The sequence below is a fragment of the Fonsecaea nubica genome, assembly GCF_001646965.1.
Source record: "Fonsecaea nubica strain CBS 269.64 chromosome Unknown Scaff1, whole genome shotgun sequence".
NCBI lineage: Eukaryota > Fungi > Ascomycota > Eurotiomycetes > Chaetothyriales > Herpotrichiellaceae > Fonsecaea > Fonsecaea nubica.
In genome coordinates, this window is record NW_019173674.1 from 153,046 (window position 1) to 166,501 (window position 13,456).

At 51.5% G+C, this 13,456-nt stretch overlaps 6 protein-coding genes across 6 annotated transcripts; 2 read left to right on the forward strand and 4 right to left on the reverse strand.

Moving 5' to 3' along the window:
- Positions 1-1,088: 1,088 nt before the first annotated feature.
- Positions 1,089-1,859, reverse strand: AYO20_00046 (hypothetical protein; the record flags this gene model as incomplete). Its single annotated transcript, XM_022638357.1, has 1 exon — positions 1,089-1,859. One exon carries the CDS (start codon positions 1,857-1,859, stop codon positions 1,089-1,091), a length of 771 nt encoding a protein of 256 aa, XP_022505322.1.
- Positions 1,860-2,699: 840 nt separating this feature from the next.
- On the reverse strand, positions 2,700-4,265 carry AYO20_00047 (hypothetical protein; the record flags this gene model as incomplete). The annotated part of the gene is made up of 3 exons (XM_022638358.1): positions 2,700-4,017; positions 4,076-4,206; positions 4,257-4,265. The coding sequence occupies 3 exons, from the start codon at positions 4,263-4,265 to the stop codon at positions 2,700-2,702; spliced, it is 1,458 nt and encodes a 485-aa protein (XP_022505323.1).
- Positions 4,266-5,178: 913 nt separating this feature from the next.
- AYO20_00048 (hypothetical protein) lies at positions 5,179-6,766 on the forward strand (the record flags this gene model as incomplete). The annotated part of the gene is made up of 2 exons (XM_022638359.1): positions 5,179-5,377; positions 5,445-6,766. The coding sequence occupies 2 exons, from the start codon at positions 5,179-5,181 to the stop codon at positions 6,764-6,766; spliced, it is 1,521 nt and encodes a 506-aa protein (XP_022505324.1).
- Positions 6,767-7,013: 247 nt separating this feature from the next.
- On the forward strand, positions 7,014-9,002 carry AYO20_00049 (hypothetical protein; the record flags this gene model as incomplete). Its single annotated transcript, XM_022638360.1, has 1 exon — positions 7,014-9,002. One exon carries the CDS (start codon positions 7,014-7,016, stop codon positions 9,000-9,002), a length of 1,989 nt encoding a protein of 662 aa, XP_022505325.1.
- Positions 9,003-10,234: 1,232 nt separating this feature from the next.
- AYO20_00050 (hypothetical protein) lies at positions 10,235-11,080 on the reverse strand (the record flags this gene model as incomplete). Its single annotated transcript, XM_022638361.1, has 1 exon — positions 10,235-11,080. The coding sequence occupies one exon, from the start codon at positions 11,078-11,080 to the stop codon at positions 10,235-10,237; it is 846 nt and encodes a 281-aa protein (XP_022505326.1).
- Positions 11,081-12,190: 1,110 nt separating this feature from the next.
- On the reverse strand, positions 12,191-12,919 carry AYO20_00051 (hypothetical protein; the record flags this gene model as incomplete). Its single annotated transcript, XM_022638362.1, has 2 exons — positions 12,191-12,550; positions 12,728-12,919. 2 exons carry the CDS (start codon positions 12,917-12,919, stop codon positions 12,191-12,193), a joined length of 552 nt encoding a protein of 183 aa, XP_022505327.1.
- Positions 12,920-13,456: the final 537 nt, after the last annotated feature.

The window sequence follows — 13,456 nt, forward strand, 5'->3', positions numbered from 1 at the left end:
ATCGAAACAGATGAAATACTACCGACGATGAAGAAGCTGGATGAATCAGGTCTGGCGTCAGGCAATCTTTTGGAGGAGGATCACGTGTTCCGAGAATTCCGTGCCACGGTCAAGCACTCGCCTATCCCATTCGTGTCATTTGAGGGACGGTTCTCTCGTGGATTCTACAGGTATAGCGATAAGCAAAGTGTTGGCCATGCGTTCGAATATTCATTTTCCTCCTCTTTCTGATTCGACGCGGACTGAATCTCAGACTCAATCTCCATCTGTTTACAATATCCCCTGCTGTTATGTTCACCCACCGTATCTGTGCCTCCTCAACATGAAGTCTGCAATATTTGGCATAGTGTCTAGGTTGCAGGGAGGCTTGTAGGAGAAATCGCAATGGAGGGCGCGAGGAGAGGGATGGCTCTGGGGTGCCTGCAAGGGTACACGGCTCGTTGGGACTCGTAGAACTCAGTGAGTAGCATTGGGACAAGTGTGGCGCAGTCGATGGAGCATACGAGAAGGTGGACTGGGGAGTTTCTCCCATCAAAACACCAATGAAACTGGTGGGGCGGATGTGGGCGAAAATGTTTGTTGATTGACCCCTTGCATGACGTATCAGGGCGTCACCAAACCGGAAAATTGTGATGCAATCAATTGCAAGAGAGACATTTCTGTTGGTCACCAGTGGTCACCCAGACTGTCCAATGACCTACAACAGCCAAGGCCAGGAGAATATGTCACACGAATGCAATTTTAACAGGAAAACAAGGCAGAACAACAAACATGACGCGTGAAAATCTGAATCTTGATCGAGTGTGATTATTATGTACCCAGCTTGTACGCTGGTGAGGTGGTTGGTATGTAACTCGTATTATGATATCGTTGTGAACACCCACAACTCCCCCACGCCGTAACATTGTGACAAGCTGTTAATACACATTGGTATAAAGCTCTGTGACCATCTAATCCTCCGCCCTGTTGGCTCCGGGATGTCTTTCACAAGATCAGTGGCATAAAGGTTGGAGGCGGCTAGGTTGCCCATGGACTGATTGACAGAAAAAAATGACTGGCGCCGTCCTATTGCCTCAAATCGTACACAGCTAGTAGTTGGTCGCAGGAGCTGTGTATCCTTGCATACCGTAGCCTGGCTGGCCATACTTCGGCTCAGAAGTAACAGGCACATGGGTACCGTGCATCGTCGAGCCGGTCATACCAGTCTCGTCGCTGGGACGGTAAGCTGCTGGGGGAGTAGTCCCTGTCGCGATTTCTGCGTCACGAGTCGATCCAGTTGCGCGGTTACGCTTCCAGAATGGTCGACGACCGATACCTTTGGTGTAGTTGTTGGCGGGGCTAGGTCCGTAGCGTTTTTCTTTCTTGTGGTGACGGGCCAGCAGCATTTGCATGCCCGCAGTGACCAGGAAGAGGAAGATGTTCAAGACGGCCATGGCGAAGCAGGCAGTATTCAGACTGCACACGTATCCCCAGTCACCAGCACCCGGTGCAGCTTCAGTGTCAAGGCCGAAACCCAGAGGAGTATTGACGAAGCCCTTGCATGAGTTGGCGCCGTGACGGGTGTAGTAGGCAATGGCAGCAAAGCAGCCAACGAAGCAGATATCGAGGAAGACCGCAAGGAGCGCAAAGAAAGAGACGCCCCCGAGGCAGAGGGTAAAGAGGACGCCGAATATGGTGTACAGAACTGCCGCTCCAGACATGCCTTCAACAGCCTTCTCCCATGTTGGAATGTGGATGTCCTTGTCGGCCATGACGGCTAGGAAGTAGCTGTAGACACCCAGAATGATGGCAGAGGACGCAAACTCGAGAAGTCGCAGGCCTGTTTGGCCGAAGCGAAGGATGACACCGCCGATAGCCATGGTGTGTAGACGTCGATCGAGGGGTTGAGTTCCAAGCGTAAGCTTCGTCGCGCGAATAGAGGATGATGCGAAGGAGAACGAGAGTACGACAGAGATATGGGGGCGGCTGGAGCCTCTTGTAGTTTTCCGCAAGGGGTCGAAGGTTCTTCTGTGTACCCTGGTCTGCGATCGTCCTGAGGAACAATAGATGGACAAGTGGGTGACGTGGTGGCGTCGATCACCAGCTGGCATCACCTCGCTCTGCTTTGACTTCGACGCAGCACAGGGTACCAGAGGCGCTCCCGAGGGCGATGTGATTGGCTATAATTGTGGCTGCGCCACAGGTATGACCTCAAAGAGGCCCCACTGTAGTCTTGGCAGCTACGCCCCCGTTCATTTTCCCGTGCCGCCATTCGTCCGATCCTCACCACCTCATTTTCAAGCTGGCTGAAGTCAAGAATTGGCACCTCCCAAAGGAGAAATGTACGCCACACACCAAAAGACCAGGGTTGAGCCATGACATGAAAACTTTGTTCCATCAGTTCCTGCCACCCCGAACCTGTACGAGTAAGTACCAACCCCCCGCGAAACAGTTGGATCTCAATGGAAATGGAACATGGAACAAAAGGTTCGAGTGGTAATAAACGTTCTTCTGGATTCATCTAATCATCAGTATTAGCACGTCTTATGGTGTTTAGACTTCGACCTGCAAAGTCAATTGCAAATATGTCCATGAAGAAGAACGTGAACTATGCCTTTGGTTCCGTGTGAAGATGCACTGGATGAAGCCTGGATTCGAAACACAATCGACGTATGACACGCATTCCATTTCCCTGTCCCGTAGTGCCCGGTCACACCCAATCACAATTGCATAACGAGACCCGCAGTCAGTGCGCCCAAGACAAGTGACCCAAATCTCATGTCGTCCATCTTTGCGGCTGCGTTGGTGTTGGTAGGTTCGCTGCCGGCGGTCGTGGCACTCGGCGATGAAGATGGAGTACTCTTGGGTGTGCTTCCACTCGTGTTGTTACCTGGCAAGTTGCTCTGATCGTTGGGCAGAATGGTGAGTTGGAGTCCGGTGATTTCTTGACCATCGACATCATACACAGTCTGTGAAGGCTTGGTGTTTGTGATCGATGAAGTCCCGGTCGGGAATTTGCCAGAGACACCATTCTGGATCAAGTCATCAACACCGTCTGGGCGAGCTGGAAGATCGAAGCTGGTGCTAAAGTTTGATCCGCCCAATAAGTTAATTGCACATTTCGGGGGCGTGAGCGAAGTCGCTGTGGCATTGGCTTTCTCGAGCGCATCGACATCGAGTGAATTGAACTGCTCTCGAAGATTGTTGTAGTCTGGAAGAATGCTAACGGTTCCGTTGTCATTGAAGTTGATCAAGCCATAGTTGTTCGGCTCCTCGCTGTACTCGTAGATGAGCCCACCAGAAAAGACGGGTGTCATGTTCTCAGAGTACAGGACGGGGACTTCGGTGAACGTTCGTGGAGTGACCAGGTTGCAGCCGTACTCGGAGAAGAAGACTGGGATTGTGGTATTACCAAAGTCCCCAACCAGGACGTCGTAGCCAGACGACTGGAAAGTGGCATCGCCGCACCAAGAGTAAGAGTTGAGGCCGAAGAAATCAATCTTGGAGCTGGTGTCATTGTCCAACCCACATGACATGTAGTTGAAGGTCCCCATGAGCAGTGGGCGGACATCAGCAGCAGAGTAGCCAACGGGGATGGGTCGTGGAGCTTGTTTCGAGATGTAATCTTTGAGGTCTCTAGTAACTGCCCGAATATAGGCTGGAACCTCCGGGACCGAATCCTCGTTGATGACCTCGTTCCCGCTGAAGAATCCCAGGGTGTTGTTGAAGTTCATGAAGGCTTCCACGACATCGAAAACGCGCTCCAGATAGGTAGAAGAGTACGATTCCCATGGCGCACCGCGGTTCAGGGACTGGTTGGGCAAGGGGCTGTTGACGTCAAGGATCATGTAGATGCCGGCGGCATTGAAGATGGAGGCGCAAGCAGAGTGGTCCAAATCCGGATCGAGGTTGTAGACGCGGATAGTGTTGACACCCAGGCGCTGCATGAGCACGGCATCTCGGAGGCAAACATCAGCATCGCTCAACGGGTCAATTCCAGAGCCTGGATTGAAGCCCGAAGAACCGCCAGGTTGATAGCTGCAAAATTCAGTCAGCGTCTTGCTTGTGCCTCAGCCATGGCAGTGTCTGCTCTTACGCTACACCAATGATCTGGAAACGCGTGCCATCGACACTGTTGACGAAGTCGGACCCTTGAACCACGAGCGGGGAGACAGCCAAGACATAGGACGCGAAGAGGGCGACGAGGGCGAGGAAGGTAGTTTTGAGCTGTCGAGGGGTCAGCATTCGTCTTGTAGGGAGAGGTACCACCACCTTACCTGAGTCATGGTGACCGAGCAGTTGAGCTTTGGATTATGCAAAAGTGGTAGAGAAGAAAGCGAATGGTCGAACACGATGAGCAATGAGTGAAGCGAGGGGATGGCTGGAGATAATTAGGCCAGGCGCAGATGAAGTTTCCGGAACCAGAGACGCGGCTTCAGGGACAGAAGGCGCGGAAGATGAAGAAGTGAATGCACGCCGATCAAACACCTGCAGGCGCGACACTCATAGAAGAGCAAAGCGAAGGTGGTGGTAAAGAAATCGATAGAGCAGAGGAAGAGACGGGACGGAGACGACGTACCCTATTGAGCTCATGTTTCTTTTCTCGACTCGCAATCTGCACGCTCTATCAGTGTCCGCATCCGGAGCCATGCACCTACTACAGTTAGGGTATGGTATGCCAGATTTCATGGGTACCATTCGTGATAGCTGTCTCCACTCTAGCCCTGCTCGCATGAAAAGTCCCGGGCCACCGTGGTCCACGACTCTAGGTGCTGCCAATCACATCCTCTGCGGGAAAGTGGCGGAGGACACCAATACTAACGGGCCTTGAGATTACCCGATGAGCGACCTGGCGCGGGAGACATTTGATTGCGTTTTTGGGTCGCAACTGGGCATCAGAAGGAGCGCATTTGTAGTGTGGTGAAAGGTCAAAGACGCAAGCCTACTGTGACACGCAATCTTGTGATACAACAACGGACGTAGCACAACATTCTACAACTGGAAAAGATGGATGCAGCGGACATTCAGAACCTAAGCAAACACGTCTCGTCTAACAAGATCTGGACATGAGAGGAAGGTCAGCCGATGTCATACCGTGGCTTGCGTGGTCCCGCGGGTGCAGACAGTTTCGCCAAACAAACAAACCGATTCAACAGGAAATGAAGCCACTCTCCCTATGCTTTCGCAGATATTTCTAATATGGCTTCCTCACAGAAAGTGACTGGCTCTGTCCAGCCACGATCGAAGCGCATTGTCTTCTTCCACCCAGACCTCGGGATTGGTGGTGCTGAAAGGTTGATTGTCGATGCCGCAGTTGGTCTACAAGAGCAGGGAAACAAAGTCACAATCTTCACATCACATTGCGACCCTAACCACTGCTTTGAGGAGGCACGAGATGGTCAGTTGCCCACCCCTGATGTGGTGTGCTCGCCGTAGCTAAATCATTGACAGATTGGTGAGTACAGGCACCCTCGACGTTCGAGTCCGCGGCGACACCCTCTTTCCTCCTTCTTTCCTGAATCGCTTTCACATCCTGCTCGCGACCCTGCGCCAGCTTCATCTGGTCCTGTCGATCGCAATATGGAGTAATGAATTGAGCACACTTCAACCCGATATCTTCGTGGTCGACCAGCTCTCTGCCTGCGTTCCATTGCTGAGATGGCTATACCCCCATCGCCAACGGACCCTGTTCTATTGCCATTTCCCAGATCAGCTGCTCACGGATCGCCGAGGTTCTGGCCTGCTCGGGCTTGCAAAAGCAATCTACAGATTTCCTTTTGACTGGTTCGAAGGCTGGAGCATGAGTGCAAGCGATCGGATAGTCGTCAACTCCGAGTTCACGAAATCCGTCGCCTCCAGAGTCTGGCCATCCTTGGCAAAATCACTGGGTGTCATATATCCCTGCGTCAATGATGGAGACAACGGGGCCAGGAAAGATATGGAGTCACTGTGGGGCGGTCAATTCAAGCTGCTGCTCAGCATAAATCGATATGAACGGAAAAAAGACATTGGCTTGGCCATTCGAGCGTATCAAGATCTCTCTCCTGCAGCCCGTCGAGGTACCCGCCTGATCATAGCCGGGGGCTACGACCAAAGGGTCACTGAAAATGTGGAATACCATAAAGAGCTTGTGGACTTGGCCGAAGGGCTGGGTTTAACCACAGCAACTGCTAAAACAGTACCAACAGCTTTGGGAATTCCAAGCAGCATACAAGTCTTGTTCTTGTTGTCTGTGCCGGGGTTCTTCAAGGAGACTCTCCTGGAAAACGCTCGGCTCTTGTTGTACACCCCTCGGAACGAGCACTTTGGGATCGTACCGGTGGAAGCGATGCAGCACGGTCTACCTGTTCTGGCGTCAAATACCGGTGGACCATTGGAAACCATTGTCGAAAATGAGACAGGTTGGTTGCGTGACTCTGCGAAGGTAGAGCAATGGACTGCCGTGATCAACAAAGTCCTGCATGAACTTGACACGGACGAACTCAAGAGGATGGGTCAGAGCGGGCGACAACGGGTCCGTGAGCACTTTACCAGGAGTCGAATGGCGGGCAAGTTCAATGATGAGATGACCAAGATGCTGAAAAACAAGCGCAGCACTTTTCTAGAGAGGAAAGATATTGTCCTTGCTATTTGGCTCACGGCAGCTTTCGCAGCAGCATTGCTAGCCACTGTCATCAAAGCGAAGTACGGACGAGGGGACAGGAGGGCAAGTGAATTCGCCCGCGCCAGGAGAATGAATCCGGAGACCGACCCCCAGCTAAAGTTGTTTGCCGGCGCAGGGCAGTAGATTAGAAATATGTATGTATGAGGTAGACGAATAAAACACTTTACGCGTCGGAGTGAGAACGACGCGCAACGGGCGAACGCCAAGCTTGTTTAGACTTTTCCCGATCGAGACTTCCTCAATGACAACACTTCCAAGTTGCCACCACCACCACTGCCATTCATCCGGGCTGCCTCCAACACTTGTACGCAGATGATGCAGTTTCTCTGTCTGCGCTCATCTCTAGGTCGACGTATTTTGGGCTCAAACAATGACCGAGGTGATTGTGCTATCGTCATCACCACCAAAAAGTCCCCAAGCCTCGAAGGCTGCTTCAAGATCAATAGGCACGGGAACATGGCTGGACGACGAGATTGATTTTGGAATCGACAGCTTTGAATTGGCTGGTTCGATTGGTTTTCGGATCGACAGGCTCTCGAAGAGGAAACGCACTACTCCGGGCGCGAGTTCGCACTTGAACTCGAAACGTGCAAATGTCACCTACGAACGAAGCTCTTCAGTACCCCTCGTGATTCTTTCTAGTGACGGACCGCAGGCAGTGCTCAGCTTCGATACTTCTGTGGCCCCTGTCTCACACTCGTCGGAGCCGAAGAAGAACCCTGAATTTTTCGACGATATTATCTTCTCATCATCAGCTCCAGAACCTTTGCCCACAGCCAAGAAGGATGCGGGTGTTTCCTGGGGGTTTCTGTCGGATGGATTGGAAGATGATCCCCTTGGCGATCGCCAGTTGGTTCTGTCTCAGTCAATGGAGGAGGGCTATGATCGCAGGACAAGCAAGCTTCTGGCTACCCTCAATCCCGAGTCTACTGAGGAAAGGAGGCTTACATCGAAACCGCCCAAAGCACCCAAAGCCAAATCTACGCATCCGTCAACGGAAGTTCGAGGACCCAAGATTTTTGATGACATTGAATTCTCATCCAGCCCAGTCCTCGTCAAAAGCACCCACCCTCCCAAAATAGATCAAGCTGAAAGGGCTGTAAATGCCAAGGACAGGGCAGAGGAGAAGGCAGCAGCCCGAGAGGAGCGACGTGCCTTGAAAGAGGCCGAAAAAGAGAAGAAGAAGCTGGAGAGAGAGCAGAAGGCCAAGGAGAAGCAGAAAGCGGCCGACCTTGCCGAGGTCAACAAATCACGCACGAATAAGAAAGACGCGACTCCAGAGATGATCTTGGATATGTCGAGCTTTCTCAAGGATACAAGTGTCGGCAATCAAGTCGAAGAGCGTATGAAGAACGTCCAGGTCGATGTCAACTACGTGGATGAGCAGTTCAACTTAGTCGAAGAAGGCGAGAAAGTGCACCATGGAAGCATTGTCACTTGGCGCCGTAAGGTGAAATCGATGTACAACGACGAGGACGATCTGTGGGAACCCACCTCCGGATGTCGGATCGTGAATGAAAAGCATGTTCTAATTCACTTGGCCGCTGCAGACTTTGTTGGTATTGCCGCCACGTCGCAGTCAGGATCCGCCACCTGCGTGGTGCAGGACGAGTCACAGCTCAAGGCCAATCTGGACGCACACGTGTCGTCCATACGCCGGCGTTTCGGCGACTGCGTACCAATCTATCTCATCGAAGGACTCAGGAGCTGGCTTCGGAAGAATGAGAGTGCGAAGAATCGAGCATACACTGCTGCTGTCCGTGCTCAGATGTTGGAGGCCGATGGTGGAGACTCGGCGAACATTGATCCTGCCCCGCCCCAGGCCAGGAGTCGGAAGCGCAAAAAAGCTCCCACCGAGTCACTGGACTTGTCGGTCGTGACATCCGATATTGTCGATGACCTGCTCCTCCATCTTCAACTGGCCCACCAACCGATACTGATTCAACACACATCGACTCCCGCGGATTCGGCGTTTCAGATATGCGCACTCACTCAACATCTTTCTACGCGGCCTTACCGCCTGGCCCAGCTTGAGTACAATCTCAAATCCGCGTCATTCTGCATGGACAGCGGGCAGGTTCGGACTGGCGATGACCCCAAGGACACATATGTGAAGATGCTGCAAGAGGTGCAGAGGGTCACTCCCAGTATGGCCTACGGCATCGTCGAGGAATATAGGAGTATTCGAAAGCTGGTGAATGGATTTGACAAACACGGTAACCTGATGCTTGAAGATGTTCGCAAGACTGTGAACAAAGACGGCGGTTGGAGCGACAAGCGATTGGGCCCGCAAATCAGCAAGCGACTGTACAAAGTGTTTATGGGCAGAGATCCTTCATCGACGGATGGTATGTCATGAGATTATTGCGGACAGCTGTACCTCGTTCTTGTTTAAGCAGATGCGCATGGCGAGATCAGGATTGTGGATGCGCAAAACATTGGCTATCTGTATAAGATAGCATAGCAGGGCACGATGATGCTTTCCACCTGCAATATCAAGTTGTTCGAGGAAGGCGGCGATGTAAACATGCAACCTTTATATCTGCAATGCGCAACTACCCCGACATGGCTTCGCAACCGAAGAAGAAAAATTTATTGGCAAAACCGAAAATGAAAGAAGCAGATACGACGGTTTTATTTGAGTTTGCGATTCTCGCTCATCGGCTAGGCTTCGAGTCTCCCGAGATCCACGAGCCAATGGATTCCCCGCCTCCACTGTCGTAGCACGTCACTTTTGTCGACGATGCCAATCCTGACGCTAAGATGAAACTGAGGACCTTAAAATGTGAAAGAGTACCTTAAAATGTGAAGTGATATTTAAAGTGACTTGTTCACAACGACAATGTGCGACGTCCAACTGACCAGGAATATCAGTAATCCGAAACATCTCGAAGTATGGCTCACGAAACAGTCTATTATTCACGACCTCGTAATTACGGCAAAGGCTCCCGTAGCTGGTGAGGTCTAGTGTTTATCAAATGGTTCGGGACTTCTAACACCTATATTAGTCGGGTAAATGGCGATAAGAAGCATGCTGGTATCATCCGAAAATATGGCTTGAACATGTCGCGACAGGCTTTCAGAGAAAAAGCCGAAGACATTGGATTCAAGAAGGTAAGGTCTGCTTGGGCCGGGGTTGATTGTGGAGCCAAGACTGACGCTGTTTGCTTTTTGACAGTATCGCTAAATACGAAGCTTGCGAAGTGTCGCCAGCCCAAGTCATAAGAAGCCATCTTCTGGGTGGAGCTGGAGTTTGGACATCAAGGAAAGGCATCGAAGCGGTGTAGGACCAGCGAGGCTGAGGAGGATAGTGTGATGGTCATAACCATTCTTCGGCCAGATCACTCGAAGCTCTACATACTCGACTACCCCGGATTCCATAAAGCGCCGATTCAAGACTTGGATTGTGGGAAAGCACGATACGGTATCAGATTGACTTACAGTATTTGGATTACTAGTAAACTGCTGTCTTTAGTGTCTGCTCGTGACGTACAGTCAGATCAGCCGCTCGTCTCGCATGAACTTGCCCGACACAGACCCCTGCCTGCTGCCCGATCAAAGATAGCCTTCCAGAACAGTGAGTGAGTGTATTTATTTGACGCAGACGGCTACGTGTGCCATCATTTTGATCCACGCAGCATCTGGCTCAATCACGAGCGCGTCAGCCAATCCTTCGATGGCGCGCTCGAGCTCTGGAGGAAGGCTCTCCACCTCACTATCCGACCATCCCTGCATCTTCAACATGCCCTCCATCATTCCCACCAACGAACGGCTGAGCGCGGGGACTGATTCTGACGCGTACGAGCTTGCTTGTTGGTGCACGTCCACGCTCTGGAAGCCTGCTTGCTCAAAGACGTCCTTGATATGTGCGGAGTCGAGCCAAGCCGTGTCAAAGGGAAGGTGCGGCGGTGGGTGATGCAGTCGCACTTGGACGGCCGCCTTCTCTATTGCCTGCATGTAGCCCAGGTCTTTCCAGGAAGTGACGAATGCTCGACCTCCGGGCTTCAGGGTACGGTATATGTGCTTCGCAGCCTTTTCTGCGTCTTTGAAGAATAAAAAGCCAAAATTCGTGAAAGAATAGTCGAAGCTGTCCGATGCGATGCCATCAAGGTCCTCCGCAGCCAGAGTGAGAGCCGTGACGTGATCGGCAGGGATATCCCACTGCGTTCCTATCTTGCTAAGAAGGCACTCAACCATCGGGGCGGCAGCATCAGTAACCGTGAACATGAGAGAATTCCTCACCGCGGCGTCCGAAACGCCCGCGAGAAGCTCATCGATGACCACCCCCGTGCCGCATGCGTTGTCCAGAATTTTGGCATCTGCCTTGATGGGTGAAGCCAGCTGCACAAGGTGAGTTGCGACTCTCCGCGTCGCGCCTCCCGTTCCCTTCTCGTAGACCGAGGCAACTTTAGCAAAGTGCTCCTGAGCCGACGACATGACCAACAGCAGGTCTGGCGTAGGCGAGATGATCAGTGTAGATTGTTATGTTCGAGATTCGGGGTATCTTGGAGGTGTTCCCACCCCTCAGCTAGGTCTATTCTTATTCCCTTTCGATTCCGAGGACCTTAAAGCTTGGGGAGGAGAGAACAGTGGCGCCCACGTGCGCGGCTCAGCGGACATCTTGACAGTTGTCTAGGCAGACACGTATTGCAAGATCCGTACTTCTAGTATCTCTCGGCATCGCCGTACAATCTTCTCCCTTATCTTCGGTCATCTCCAGATGTTGCGGCATTTCCTATAGAAGAGAGGATATTCTGCCATCAAAGGAGAGGGTGCTCAAAATGATGCTACCTCCACACGATACCGTGCAGAAATACAAACTTTCCCACATCGAGAAGATCTCAGAATATGATCTGCCTTGGTGACAGTCGACAGCGCGATCCAGAGGTCTACGGGGAGATTTTGAGGCGTCACCCACACTGGATCCGAGCTATCCTCATTCGAACAACCAGACAAAATATATATCACGATAACTCGGAACGATTTCAGAAAGCATTTGTTGGCGTTCCCAGAGAAGTTTGGTGTACCTTTGAGAATCCGCTAGAACTCTACAAGAGAGTTGATGACCTAAGAGCGCAGACGACAAGGAATCACTGAGGTATACGGAGTATGCTGGAAAGTCTGCAAAGATCTCGGTCACGGAATGCCAAGACTTCCCTGGGCTACTGGCCCCCTGCCGAAGCCAAATCCAACGACTACGAGGACCGATAAGTGAATGATGAAGTTCTGTAGGCTCTGAAATAGCGTGATGGCCATCGTAAATAACGTTCCTATAGTACCGAGTCCCAATACCCATATGTTCTCGCGACGTTATGATCAGAACCACACCTTCTCGCTGTTTGCTGAAGGCACGCGGCCGCAGCGTTTGCCATTCTCATCGCCAGCCACTTCAATTGAGACGCCTGGAGAATGGCCCTTCCGCCGTATACTCCTACTGAAGCCCAACTGCGAAGCGTTGAAGCCTCCCACGAGACGAATGGAGTCTCTGTGGATGTAGAAGGCGTGAATTTCGAGGAGGGTTTCCACTGAAAATATCTTTGGATTGGCCTAATTGGACGAAGTGGCATCCCCATTCACGCCTTTCAATTCCACGAAGATCCCGCCAAAAATGCCAGTCTTCAGGACAACACCCTCGCCGTCGTGAATAACGAGAATATAACCAACCGGTATCTTAAGGGGGTGGGGCTCGCGATTCGAATCCATAACGACACCATAGCACTGCTCCTCGAGCTTTTCGAAGGGAATTGTGGTCGATGGTGTCTGCTTTATCGCCGTCGATTTAGTGGTTTGTTTCGAAGCAGTCTGCTGATGATTTGCGGGGGCTTCCTCAATTTCTATAGGGTTGGCAGTCGTATAGTCTGGTTGGAGTGGGAGGGGCTCTTTCGTGAAATGTTTAGAGTATTCGGGCTTTCGTATTATCACTATTACGATCACCTGATCCCGAGCAACAAAACCCTTCGAAAGCCAAACTAATTTCGGCTGGTGTTGCAGGATAAAGTGTCGTCCTTCGCGGCTGCATTCGTCTCTAATTCTAGGGACCTTACCTAGGGTTAGCGGCTGAAGAATCGATGTATGTCAACGTACAAATTTTTTAATGAGCTGCCGCAGTACTTCTTTACACTCGGGCCCGATGTCCTTCGAGTCCGGCGAATTCCGTAAACTCCATTGGTTGAGTAAACGCCCTTCCTCATCGATGTCCTGAACCATGTCCTCGGCCCGCAGAAGGACTTTCTCGACTGTAAGCCGAAAATCATCGTCGGTCGCGATAATTTGCATGTTTTAACGGATTAAGAATATTGGATGAAAAGCGCTCGATGAAAAGCAGACTCGGAAAGAGGTTCTGATATCTGGGCTTGATCATAGCCTACTTTGCTCTTAAATCGGAACTTTTGTGAGCAGTCATCACGAGACTGGAACAGCTCGACAGGGGTTGTGATGGGCCGCTGTTGTGATTCTAGCGGCACCACGAATGAGGCCAGGACTAACTACATACCGTATATAATACCTGCTGCTATAGACATGCGCTGGACATGGCCGGGCCCGGGCTTCTTCTTTCCAGAAGTGTTTGACACGAAGTGGCTCTTTTCGTGTGGCTGTATGAGAGAAATCCATGGCTCTCGCCTCCAAGGAATCCAGATGAGGAAAATTCGTACGGACGCTCTCGGTGATTTCAAGCTCTTCACTTGGATCTCTCGTTTATCCGTCTGGACGAGTCCTCGACGCGTTCGTAAGAGCCAACCTGGAGGAAATATTTTCTCTGATAAGTCAAAGCTTGCTCCTCGATGACGAATGTATTTCGAAGGGACGGGGAAT